The sequence below is a fragment of the Electrophorus electricus genome, chromosome 8 (genome assembly GCF_041902795.1).
Source record: "Electrophorus electricus isolate QZ-2024a chromosome 8, ASM4190279v1, whole genome shotgun sequence".
Taxonomy (NCBI): Eukaryota; Metazoa; Chordata; class Actinopteri; order Gymnotiformes; family Gymnotidae; genus Electrophorus; species Electrophorus electricus.
The window spans coordinates 1,626,368-1,640,000 of NC_137504.1; the positions used below are offsets into that span (position 1 = coordinate 1,626,368).

General features: G+C 45.1%; 1 protein-coding gene across 1 annotated transcript in view; it reads right to left on the reverse strand.

The window, feature by feature from the left end:
- The window catches only part of ccbe1 (collagen and calcium binding EGF domains 1), a 45,103-nt gene that overhangs the window by 5,666 nt on the left and 25,804 nt on the right, over positions 1-13,633 (reverse strand). Inside the window, exons 3-8 of the mRNA XM_027030701.3 lie at positions 9,779-9,831; positions 8,816-8,950; positions 8,199-8,336; positions 6,791-6,897; positions 5,008-5,116; positions 3,997-4,136 (exon numbers count right to left, since the gene is read on the reverse strand). Coding sequence (XP_026886502.2) covers positions 3,997-4,136; positions 5,008-5,116; positions 6,791-6,897; positions 8,199-8,336; positions 8,816-8,950; positions 9,779-9,831 — 682 coding nt within the window. The remainder of the gene's footprint in view (positions 1-3,996; positions 4,137-5,007; positions 5,117-6,790; positions 6,898-8,198; positions 8,337-8,815; positions 8,951-9,778; positions 9,832-13,633) is intronic.

Below are 13,633 nucleotides of genomic sequence, written 5' to 3' on the forward strand. Positions count from 1 at the left end.
ATCAGCTGGTGTGGTGTAAAGCACACCGCCACTGGACTCTGGAGCAGTAGAAACATGTTCTATGGAGTAATGAATCGCGCTTCTCTACTTAGCAGTCTGATGGACAAGCCTGGGTTTGGTGAACACCAGGAGAAGGTCACCTGCCTGAGCTGTAAAATTTGATGGAGGAAAGATAATGTTATGGTGCTGTTTTTCAGGGGTTGGCCCTGATCTCTTAGTTCCTGGCAAGGGAAATCTTAATCCTTCAACATTAAGACATTTTGGACAACCCTATGCTTCCAACTATGTGAGACAAGCTTTGGGAGGGCCCTTTCCTGTTCCAGCATGACTGTGCCCCAGTGCAAAAAGCGAGGTCCATGAAGGCATGGCTGAGTTTGGTGTGGAAAGACTTGACAGGCCCACACAGAGCCCTGACCTCAATCCCTTCAAACACTCTTGGGACAAACTAAAACGGACACTGTGATCCAGGCCTTCTCATCCAGCATCAGTATCTGACCTCACAAATGCTTCTCTGGATAAAAGGACATTCCTACAGACACACTCTAAAATCTTGTAGAAAGACTTCCCAGAGCAGTGGAAAGTTTCATAGCAGCAAAAGGGGGATACGGACTCCATATTAACACCCGTGGATTTAGAATGGGATGTCATAAACATCCCTGTATGTATAATGTGTGGGTGTCCCAATACTTTTGTCCATATCGCGTAGCTACGTAAGCCTGCCAGACTTCATACTATATCTGTTCATGACTGTAGGACATTCTGACAAGGTATAAATGACCAGAACACTGGCTATAGCGCTCTGTGAGGCTGTGTTCTGGTCTAGTATCCATGTAGGCCACATTAGTAGGGAAAAGCACTAACCCATGAAGCCAGACTGCCATATTAATCATACATTTCCAGAACTGGACCAGATTAGAACCTCAAAAATTATTCAGGCTGCACACTGCCCTCTGGTGGATTGTAGAATTAAGACATATCAAGAGCCTTGAATTTAATGTATTTGTGTATTTTGGGGAATTTTTCATTCATGTATATAGAAAAGAATGTTTGTGTACTTTAATTTCAACCTCTACAGCTCATGATGTCATTATGGCCTTTGGTTTTAGAAATTCACAGTAAGTACAGTAAATGCTTAAAAAGAGTGAAAACTTTGTCAAAGTTAAATAAATACATTCACACTAAATTCACATCAACCAGATCACACTGAATCCAAATAAACCAGAACACACTGAATCCATATCAACCAGAACACACTGAATCCACATCATCAGAACACACTGAATCCACATCAACCAGAACACACTGAATCCAAATCAACCAGAACACACTGACTCATGCATCTGATACAAAGGACCTTTGCTGTCATACATAGATTTGAAAAGGTATATCTTTATGTGAGAACACACACCACACACTTACACACACGCGCACACACACACCGTGTTCACCTCTAGCTTGAGAGGCCAGTAACTAAGTGCAATCACACTTGGCCATTTATCAACCTGTAGAGCAGAAAATAAATTAAGAAAACAACACATTTCCAACACACTCAAGGTTGTCTGATGTTATTAAGACTTACTCTGGGGTTTTGAGAGTCTCATGTTTCTGTGTCCAGCATTCATAAATTGCTGCACCACTTTGACAAATAAGGATTTTTCTTCAGTGACATGCATTAGTTGTGTGATGGGGTCTCGCTTACTACGAGTGAAAGGTCAACTCTATCAGACACGTTAGCCGCCGGACCTCTGGACTATAGCAGCCAAACCAAACAAAACCTGCATGGTAATGTGTTCTGCCACTTCCCCTGTTATTGCCATTACAATTTATCAGCTGAGAGCAAAAGTTCGAGGTTGTGCTTTAACACAAATATGCAAGTGCACACACACACACACACACAAACTACACTTGATGTAGCTCGGCCAACCAACAGCTGTTCAATAGGATATTAATCAAGCAGTGAAGAAAAAGGACAAACAAATGAAGGGACAAAAGAGAGAGAGAGAGAGAGAGAGAGAGAGAGAGAGAGATGAGGAGTAGTAAAAGAAATGTAGATGTTAAGTTTATAAAAGAGCTAGAATGATTTTTCATGCAAGCAAAGAAGACAACAGAAAAGAGAGAGAGAGAGAGAGAGAGAGAGAGAGAGAGAGAGAGAGAGAGAGAGAGAGAGAGAGATGCATTGTGTGCTCTAATTTCAGCCACAGCTGCAGAGGTGAACCTCCAGAGATCCAGCGGAGGAGATCAGAGGCAGGGCCAGCAGGTCCCAGCTCGAACCCATACAGAGGTGACACAGCTGGGCAGGACCTGATACAGCATGACCCTGGGCAGGAACTGGACACCTGCTGGTGTCTGGCAGGGGACTCTTCAGTAGGATTGAATTAAACTGGTTCAAGGAAAACCAGGAAACGGCAACAGAAATCATGCTTCTTACGGTCTCTAAGTGAAATCAATCTCCACGTTTTAACAGTTGTCTGTTTTTTTTGGAGTTTGCTGTTGTATTCCAGAATTTGCTGCCTAGTCAGTACAGCCTGTTAGTATTTCATTCTAAACATCCATGTCTATACAAATAAACATAAATGTTTTGTTTAAAAACATTTTTTGAAGCTGCTGGTGAGCACAGAAACTGATCTAGAGCTAATAATTATATTGTATGTAGTGTATGCATGAAGTATTATATAGTCTGGGAAGGTGTTGGTAAACCTGACGTGACCAACAGCATCGGGAACTGGAATGTTTTTGTGAGTGGGATGGACAGAGAAATGGATGGACTGAGAGGACGTGTGTGTGTGTGTTTGTGTGTGTGTGTGTGTGTGTGTGTGTGTGTGTGATTGAAGCTAAATCATCACGCCTGCTGTGCCCTAGAAAAATGTGTGGATGTGGCTTAGCTATAGCTAAGGCTTAGCTACATCTCGGTAAAGTGAGTGTGAATGTGTGAACATGTGACTGTGTGAACGTGTAACTGTGTGAACGTGTAACTGTGTGAACGTGTCACTGTGTGACGTGTCCCGCCCAGTAGAATAACAAGCCACCCTGGCTCTCTGAAACAACTCTCTCCCTGGCTAATCCTTCCTCAACACCTTCAAGCTGACTGAACACAACCTCCTGACCTGATACCACAATCCTTTAGCATGACACTTTTTACATCCTCATGGCACTTTCTCTTTAAAATAATTAGCTGTAAGTGCAGAGTTAGTCCAAGAGTTCGTTGGCTGAGCATTCATTAGCTTGGTCTCATTGGCTTATTTCCTTCTTTTTACAAAAGCATTAGTGACTGGCCAATCACAAATGTCTGTTACCTGGGGTACAATCTAAGGTTGCATGTGTGATTGGTTACGCGTGTGGCTAGATGTTGTGATTGGTTACGCATGTGCGCCATAGAAAAAGCATGTTGCTGCCGTTGCCATCATAAACAGATTTGTTTTGATGTTGTTATTCCTGCTAGTTCTTGTGTAGAGTATGCGAAAAAAGTTCATTAGTTTGTACTGGTCAGCAGTTTTAATATTTACAATTATGGCATTTAGCTGACACTTTTATCCAACGCTTACAATTCTGACTGAACACAACGTGAGTAATTGAGGGTTAAGGGTCTTGCTCAGGGGCCCACAGTGGCAACTAGGCAGTGGTGGGGCTTGAACCAGCAACCTTCTGATTATCAGTCCCCACTGCAGTATGTAAAATTGCCTATATTCATCCCTGTATCTCTAAAGTATTCTAGATCATTGGTATCTTGGACTCTAACCTACTGTACTGTACTAGGATGTGTTCTATGAGTAAATGACAAAGCACTTTTGTAAGTCGCTCTGGATAATAGCATCTGCTAAATGCTGTAAATGTAAATGTAAATGCCTATTTTATCACCTTAGTGCATGACACCATTGGCTCAGCACAATGTAAACACTCTATAGAGACTTACCATTGGCTATGAACAATGTATACTACTCTCTATAGAGAGTTACCACTGGCTCAACTGAATGTATGCTACTCTTCATAGAGACTTACCATTGGTCCTCGCCTGCCCTGTTTGATGTGAGAAAGATCCGGAGAGGGACCCATAAGCCCCATTTGACCCCGTGGGCCAGGGAGACCAGGAGGCCCTGAATGACCTGGGGGACCAGGAGAGCCCTGGGGTCCCGGGCTTCCTGAGAGAGAGAGAGAGAGAGAGAGAGAGAGAGAGAGAGAGAGAGAGAGAGAGAGAGAAACAGCATTAACGCTATAATGGAAAGGGATAGAAATCACTGTGATAATTACTGTGCGGTCTGGAATTACTCAGTAACAGTAACTGCAGATCCCCAACTGTAAGTCTTTATTCTGTGAAATATACTGATCTAATGCCCATGACCAGAATGTAGTGAGATTTGTTATACATCCATATCAGAGGAAACAATCAGCTAGGGGCAGGAGGCAGAGCTCCACTGACCAGGGCCTGCAGGTTAAACCAGCCATGCTCACTGAGTGCTCATGGACACAAACATTCACACATGCTGCAACAATTTAATTTTTATGTTGGGAATGTATTGGATGACTGGTTTGGAAGTTAAATTGGCTAAAATCCTGCATTATAGTTTTGTGTGCTTCTGAGATTAAGGGGAGAAATGGAGGTGTCTTAGGAGCATGCCAACCATCTCAGCTCACCACAGCAACCACAACACAGCAACCTTCCTAACCATGGCAACCATGGCAACCTTTACAGATGATAGCATTTCCAATCCTGTGATGGAAACAGGGGAACTCTGATCAAGGGACATCTGTTATGACTGCTGAAACACAAACATTCTTTTCTGAAATTCGAAAACTTTGTTGGAAATCCTCAGGTCTGTGAGAAGTGCTTACAGTGAGAAATTGCAGAACTCACCACAATCTCACAGTGATCTGGGGAAACTGCCCACATGAGTAAGACTGTGGAAATGGACTGTGAGAAGCCTGAGACCAGTCTAGCTTACCAACACTCGATAACTGATCCTTCTGCATTGCAAGGCTTCAGCCTTAGCTTAGCACAGGCCTAAAGCTCACCAGGGGCTCCAGGTTGACCAGGGGGTCCAGGCAGGAAGGAATGTGTTGTCAGCATCTTCTCACTGGTCATCTGTTTATCGATCTCAGTGTTGCTTGGCAACATGGCTATCTGTGGTACGGACAAGATGAAAGAGAGAAAGAAGAGAGAGAGAGAGGCTGCATTATTGTTAAATGGGTATACATGTTCTTTAGAGTGCTATAAAAGTCAGTACATACTTCAGTACATCTTCACAATGAATACACGTGCATATCAGTGTCTGACCTGTAGTTAACTAGAGTTGTATTTCAATATTCAAACAACAGTAGATACTAGTAAATGCCTACATGAGGAAGAACAGCTTAATTTAGGCTGTGTTACACACTGTGTTCAAAGTGTTTAGAGAAATGTCACAAAGAAAAAAAACCCCTACAAGGGTCGAAGGGTACAAATGTTGCAGGTCCTGTTACAGCTTCACCGTATGACTCTGCAGGAGAGGATGGAGGTGTGGCTAATGGATGATTTCGCTAATAGCCTGAGTTAGCATTGTGTGTGGGGGTGGCAGGAGACATGCAGGGGCTGACCTTTAGCATGGCTGACCTTTAGCATGGCTGACCTTTAGCATGGCTGACCTTTAGAATGCCTGACCTTTAGCATGGCTGACCTTTAGCATGGCTGACCTTTAGCCTGCCTGACCTTTAGCAAGGCTAACCTTTAGCATGTAATCTGACCACTAAGAAGTAACATGTGCGAGCGTAGCGTCCACCACACTACCAGGAGAGCACTGAATAATGCAGGTGCATGTCCAGAGATCGGCACAGGGGCCTCCTAACACAAGGGACACATCAGATCGAGTCACTTCAAAGAGCACATCTCACTGTGCACTGGAACCCATTACACACACACCCACACACACCCACACACACAAACACACACACCTGACCTCGGAGAGTGCCTGACACTCACTACACTCACAGCCTCAGGCATCAGTCATAAGTCCGTACGAGAGTGCGAGACTCTGTGTTCAGCCGATTGTAAGCAATTTAAAAGCCATTTGGCTTTGCTTCACCGTTTTGTGGAGTCGTGCTGATATTTGGCTTCCTACATTTCCCACGGTGCTCATGGCAGGCAGGCAGCGTGTCTACTGGACCCAGCAATTATGGCTAAGGAGAAACTCAACAGAGCACTCGGCAAGCTGAATACAAGGACTGTGAAATGGACTTTTCAGACAGAACACTGAAGTCCATCACTACAGCACTACAGCGCACAGACAACAACCAAAACAACCCAACCGAGGCAGAAACTCGCTCTCTCTGTATTTCGCCATCTTACTCTCTCTCGCTCTCTAATGCCTTAGCTCCTGTTCTAGCTTTTGTTCTTTCTGCGCGTCTCTCTGCTTCTCTGTCTCTCCACTCCTGCTCTCTCTCTCTATCCCCTCCCTCTCTTGCTCTCCTCCGGAGAGTGCATACATCTGTAATCCATACATCATGCAGTAGTGGGGTAGGTGCGGAGCAGGCCGACATGCTGACGGAGTTGTGGGCTTGCTTGCTTCCCTCCACCCCACTGCCCCCGTCCATGCCGACCACGTTACCTGACAAGGGCAGGCGGAGGTCACCCCCCCCCCAGCCGTCGAAGTCACCTGGGGTCTTTATTAACATATAAACTCAATAAGACTCCTTTCCAGACCTGTATACTGCTTGAATCAAGAAATACTATCAAATGTGAACATGTGCATAATGTGTGAAATGTATAGGATTTAACGAGTGATTAATGTTTAATATGAGGAACTGAGCAGTTGGCATGTACCTTCTGTTTAAGCTGGAAAACGGTCATTTTGATCTGATTGAAGTCCTCACATGTTGCCGAGCAAGTTCCTGCCTTCATCACGTTATCAGATTTTTCAAAAAGAGGAGCTGCAAAGAAACACAAACAAATGAACGAACAAACAAACAAAAGAAAAGATTGAGCCTCTCAACATACAAACATGCTGTAATAGGTAGTTAACAATTTATCTGCTGGTTTAAAGCAAGAAAACAGCGCAAATCACCAGAGCAAAAACTAATATAATGTCTGATTAACAATGACACAGTGAGAGCCTTTTATCACTCTGTTTATCACTCTGTGTATCACTGTTTATTTCTCTGTGTATCACTCTGTTTAGTTCTGTGTATCACTGTTTATTTCTCTGTGTATCACTCTGTTTAGTTCTGTGTATCACTCTGTTTAGTTCTGTGTATCACTGTTTATTTGTTTATCACTGTTTAATTCTCTTTGTATCACTCTGTTTAGTCCAATAAACTTAGTGGCCTGAACATGCCTGCCATTCCACTCTAGGTGTCTGTGCCAGCTTGCACATGATCACACTACTGACCCCAGAAACCACATGTCTGAGACCCCTAGTGACCTCCGCCTGACTGCCTTGGGAAACAACAGAGAGGCTGGCTGCTGCTAATGCCAGCCCAGGTCATTCGTACAGCCCCGCCGTCATGGGTCAGCCAGCCTTCAGGGTCTTACAAACAGGTCATACCGGAAAAGACATAGGGAGGAGTTTGTTTAGAGCTCTGGTTGGAGATTAACGGCTAAGCACGGTGAACCACAGGAAGACAGGAGTTCACAGGAGTGTGTGTCAGTGAGAGGGTGGGAGATCCCATCAGGGTGGGCTTTAACTTTAAGGAGGGAGTTCAGGAAGGGTGGCCTTTAACATTAAGCACACACACACACACACACACACACACACACACACACAGAGTACCTTCATCTCCTCTCAGAGACATTAAGGGTTTTTGGTGTGTTGCAGAGGGGCTGTGTGAAAATGAAGCAGCTCAGATCTGCGTTCCTCCCCTCTAACGCAGCACTTTGTTGTTCTCCGTGCCTGGGACGTGCGCGTCTGAGCTGTGAGAGTGAGCACAGACCCTCCTCACCACCGTTCCGTCACCACGGAGAGGAAACGGTCAGTCCCAGCCACCAGTCCAGCCGTGCCGCTCGGAGGGAACAGGACAGAGTGAGGCCACTCGCCAAGGGGCAGGCGCTCTACACTGGCAGGCAGGGTGACGCAATGGCGAAAGATTGTCCCGACAGTGGAGCCCTTCTTAATGTGACGTGTACGTAGCAACAGAGAGACAGATTGGAAAGAGGGAAGAGACAGAAAAAGACAGTGGGGATGGAGAGAGAGAGAGAGAGAGAGAGAGAGAACAGGTGTATGCTGTAGGTGCACCTCTCTCGCCCTTAGTGCAGCTCCTCCTGTCTGCCTCCAGGAAGTGCCCCCTCTCGCACGCACATCTGTAACTGCCTGGAGTATTGATGCAGATCTGAGAGCACACTGTCTCGTTAGGGTTGGCACATTCATCAACGTCTACAGAGGGAGAGAGGGGAGGCAGAAAGACAGGAAGAGGGAGAGAGAGGGAAAGAGAAGTATGGAGTGAAAAAGAGCATGAGAAAACACAGGAGCGTGAATACAGTGGCTTTTTTCGCGGTGGGTGAGCTGCATTAATATGAACTAAAAGTCTCCATGCTGGACAGGGCTGCAGACCAGGAGCTGAGTGGACACTCCTGAGTGCACAGTCCCTCAGAGCTCATGCAGGAAAGAACTTTTCCAAAGATTGTAAAAGAACACATAGCAGGCAAATCATCAACATTATATCTGGCCAGGCCACGAGGCAACCTGCATTTCATTATCCTGACGTTTCTTGTACTAATTTTCTCTGGTCAACTTCATTTTTTTGTGTAGCAGAATTTGCATTGAACAAGTTTGTAGAACGCATTAAATCTCTTAATAATCAGCTAACCGGAGTTCAGTGGAAAGTGCGCGGCAGTGATCCGCGTGTGACTCACCCAGGCAGTATGGCTTCTCTCGGTTTCTATGGCGCTCTCGGTCGTAACGGTAACCAGGGTAACAGGTGCAGACCACACGGCCGAAGTGGTCAGTACATTGCTGCTCACAGGGGGCGCCAGCGCACACATCGTAATCTATACACGCGCACACCACATGTGCACGAGCAAAAAAAAAAACCAAACCCGCAGAGGATGAAACAAAAACATAAGAAATGATAAAAGTTACATTGCATAAGGCATGATGGACAAAGTCACAGCACAGTTGTGCACAGCTCAATACAATAAAGGGATACAGCTGTCCTGATAGCCGTAATTAAGACCCTGTTTTCCCACACCGTCTGTAACGCGCCCCAGAGCTGCGCGCTGCCGCAGGCATCTACTCATCCCATCCGTGGGCGAGCCGCTGTGAAGGCGCACTGGAGTTCTATATTTGACTCTGGGAAAGAATGCGCCCTCAGCCAGACTGCGGCCCTGTGTTTCTCATCAGGGCCGGCGGAGCAGGTGAGGACAGCAGCCAGGCCAAGCGGAAAATAACCGCCGAACCGCCGCACACGGAAACATGAAAGCCCGTCACTAACACGCACAGCAGGTGAAGCGCTCCCCGTGCGTCGGGCTTGTAACCGCAGGGCAGTCCTTTGACAGTTATGAGGAAAACCGTGTGTCAGTGGTTTGAACTCCAAGCCCAAACGTAAAGTTATCTTGCCTTTAATTTGCTTTTAATGTGCGGATATATTCCCACTGTAAATAAAATCTCACGATAATTAAATAATCGTTATGTGTGCAAAAACGATGGCAAGTTATTTTAGGTGTTCAGAAAAAGGTTAAAGCAACATGATACAAACTGCGGTAGTTTTTTTAAAAGGCGATTTCGTTTAGGATGCCCAGGGGACGTAAGGGAAAAATATATCTGTACAAATTCATCCGATCGGCGTCCAAGACGGGGTTGAGAGAGTGTATTCCTACCTTCTGGAATGCACTGGCCCAAGACAAACTTAAAGCCCTCGCAACACTTCTTCCTACAAACAAAGAATAATAAAAGTAAACAAACGCATCGTTGACTCGAAGCACTTCATATGAAACACAGAGGTACAACATAAATCGTAGTAGACACGTGCGTCCTGCGAGCATGTACCCAAACGCAGAACTCGTTCTGCTACTTTTATTTTAATTACATCCACGTTCACACTGAGACGAATGGAGTGCACGCTTTTCCTGGCACGTGCGTTACCTTCCGAGCTGTACATTGAATTCCGCTCGCGGGGCCCCTGGGGGTCATTTTTAGCATTAAAAAGCGAGTTCTAACCCCAGCGCGCGCACGCACAGCTGTTTTAATTTCACACAATGTAACGTAGGTTCAGCGTTTCATAACTCTACTGTTTCTTTAACAATAACACAAGCCATAAAGTAACAAAGCACATTTCACTGAGTATTATTCATCACTTAAAAAAATAAGATCTAGAGAAATCTTTGGCTGGAGAGAAGCATAAGCAAGTCCTTTTTGGTGTTGCTTGTTGTGTATTAATGTCACACAACAGCACACAGCAAGAAAACAGAGTTAATGGTGTGACTGACACGACATTAAATCGTCTGAAGTATGTCCTGATTTAAATGTAACTCTCTGAGGAATGCAAAACAACTTTGTTGACCATAACAAACATCTCTGCCAATTTTTGCTGCCACGAGCTCAGCAGTCTCCGAATAAATCATCATTTAGTGGGCACTCAACTCTTCCCGTTTATGATTTCGGCCACGCGCACATTTGTGTTTGGTTATCTGGGCCTGACACGTGGCTAACCATTTGAGCTAACTGATCAAAACCTGACAGCCTACACGAGATCAAAACGCTACGCCTGAAACAGTTCAGCCTGCACCGTCAGAACAAAAGCAAACTAAAAACCTTTCACACGTTCAGAAACAATATGTTCCGTTCCAGCGAGAAAACAAACGAATAAGACCGTTCCAGGGAATTTGGTTTAAAAGATCAGACACTCGAGGTTTTGAAAGGTAGGACTGATTATTAAGGGTGTTTGATGTATGCTTAAGCAAGGACACACATGCACGCACGCGCACACGCACACACACACATACACACATACACACACACACACACACACACACACACACACACACACACACACACACACACCATGAATTACATAACAGAAGACTGGAGCCTTTTTCAAAGTGTGATTAATGTCTAATGTGATGCTTATTTTGTAAGCTGAGGAGATCTGCTCCCACAAACATCCAGCCTCCATCTATACACCCCCCCTACCACGCTACACCCATCAGACTCCTTGGACAAGACTCCTAGCAATACAATCGCCCTCATCTGTATCATGAACGAAACTGTAATATGTTCGGATTGTCTGCCAAGTCCATAAATGTTACACACGCATGTCTTTCACTCACTATAGTTCTGTGCACACACACACACACACACACACACACACACACACACACACACACACACGCACGCACGCACGCACGCACGCGCACGCACGCACGCACACACACACGCGCACGTACGCACGCACACACACACGCACACGCACGCACACGCACACGCACACGCACGCACACACACGCACGCACGCACACACACACACACACACACACACACACACACACACACACACACACACACACACACACACACACACACACACACACAGCCCTGCATTTCAATGAAGAGCTGGTGAAGGCAAGTCAAAGCACACCAGCTGAGTAGAAGGCAAAGCCCTGACTATGAAGCCACGACATGAATCAGCAAAACCCGTGGGGTTTTAATAACAAAGACTTTACATGTATGTCAAAGCGTGTGCTTTTAAAAACAGATAGCCTCATTAAAAATCACCCTACTGTATCGCTTCCCAAACCAAATAGAAAAAATTTGACTGAAAATGTATTAAGTGATATTACACACGTAGTTTCGTAAATGATGTTATAACTTCGTTCAAATGCTGCCAATCTCCTGCACACCCGCATGGTTAAAGGTGTTAGAGGAAAACCGCTGATCCAGGATTAGCTCTCCTGCTCCTGTGGTGTGGTACCTGGTGTATCAGAGCTCTGAAATAACTCCACTTTAGCACTGCCCCCTCAGCGGGGCTTTTAATCTGTGCAGCCACGCAGACTTGCCCTGTTCTGCATTCCAGGGGGAGTCCTCACAGAGCGGGTGTGTGTGTGTGTATGTGTGTGTGTGTGTGTGTGTGTGTGTGTGTGTGTGTGTGTGTGTGTGTATGTGTGTGTGTGTGTGTGTGTGTGTGTGTGTGTGTGTGTGTGTGTGTGTGTGTGTGTGGGTAGGGAAGTAGGGAAGTGTTTTAACACTAACAAGCCCACAGAGGTTCGTGAGGAGCTTGTGTGTGGCCCTGTAACCCCCTGCTATCTCCACATACACCAACCAGGAGCTAACACCGCTTAGAAAGATGGGGAGGAGAAAGACAGACTCAGAGGAGACACAAATCTCCAACAGAACGGGAGGATGATGTGCACCTGTGTGTGTGTGTGTGTGTGTGTGTGTGTGTGTGTGTGTGTGTGTGTGTGTGTGTGTGTTTGTAAATATGCATGCAGGCCTAGCTACTTTGGTATTTTCACCCAAATACACAAACACATACTGCTAAACAAGTATTACAGTTACCAGCATGGCCACACACACACACACACACACACACACACACACACACACACACACACACACACACACACAAACAACTTGAGAGAGTTATAGACACCCAGTAACAGCAGTATGTACAGTACAAGGTCACTTCAATAAATCTGAACAACGATAACAAAATTCAGAAGTGCACACTCAACAAATCACCATTAGACTCAGGTCTCACACACACACACACACACACACACACACACACACACACACACACACACACACACACACACACACACACACACACACACACAGCTCACAAACATACACAGCTCACACACACACACAGCTCATACACATACACAGCCTTATACGCACAAATTCCTGAACTCTGCTGTTTAGACCAGACATAACCATTATGTCAATAATACTCTTGAATGAACTCTCCATCTACAACACACACATTCTCTTCCTCCATACACAACTCATCTGGTCAGCAGTGGTCCTGTGGTAAGAACCTGATCAGTGCTGAACAGGGTGGAGGTGGACTACAGACTACTTATAAGACCAGCGGAGCTAATACAGGGACCAGCGAGTGTAGGTGTTTTAAATAAAGTGAGGGTGAGAGTTTCATATGAACATGTGGGTCTGTGCCCACGTTAAATACATCCTTCTGCCCTCTCCAGGACATCCAGGACTCAGAAGATCCAGGACTCAGATCTGCCACTCAATTTTTACTAAACATTTATAGATGCGTTTACTGAGTCTGTTTTGTGTGTACTCCAATCTCTATTCTTCTCCTGCTTTCTTATCTGTCGAAGTAAATTCCACAGAATATAACAATCCTTAAAATTGCGCCCCCCCCTTCAAAAAAACCCAACATCTATTTCCATAGCAACAACAATGTGAGTAAGATTCCCTCATTAAATTATTGTATCGAATTATTGTGAACACTGTGATCTCTAAGCTGTTGGGTTGCTTGTTTATGATAAGGAGTAGTACAAAATATATGAATTTAACTTCTTACTCTATTGAGGCCCTGCAACTAAAATAACTATTACTCAGTGTAACATAGGCTGAAGGCAGCCATGTTACCTAGGGCTCAAACCCAGGTCAGGACAGTGTGACATCACAATGCCTTCATTTTTTAATTTTTTAGGGTTTGGATAGATTTTAGGGTTTCTTATTTTCATACACAGTTATATCTAAATGTT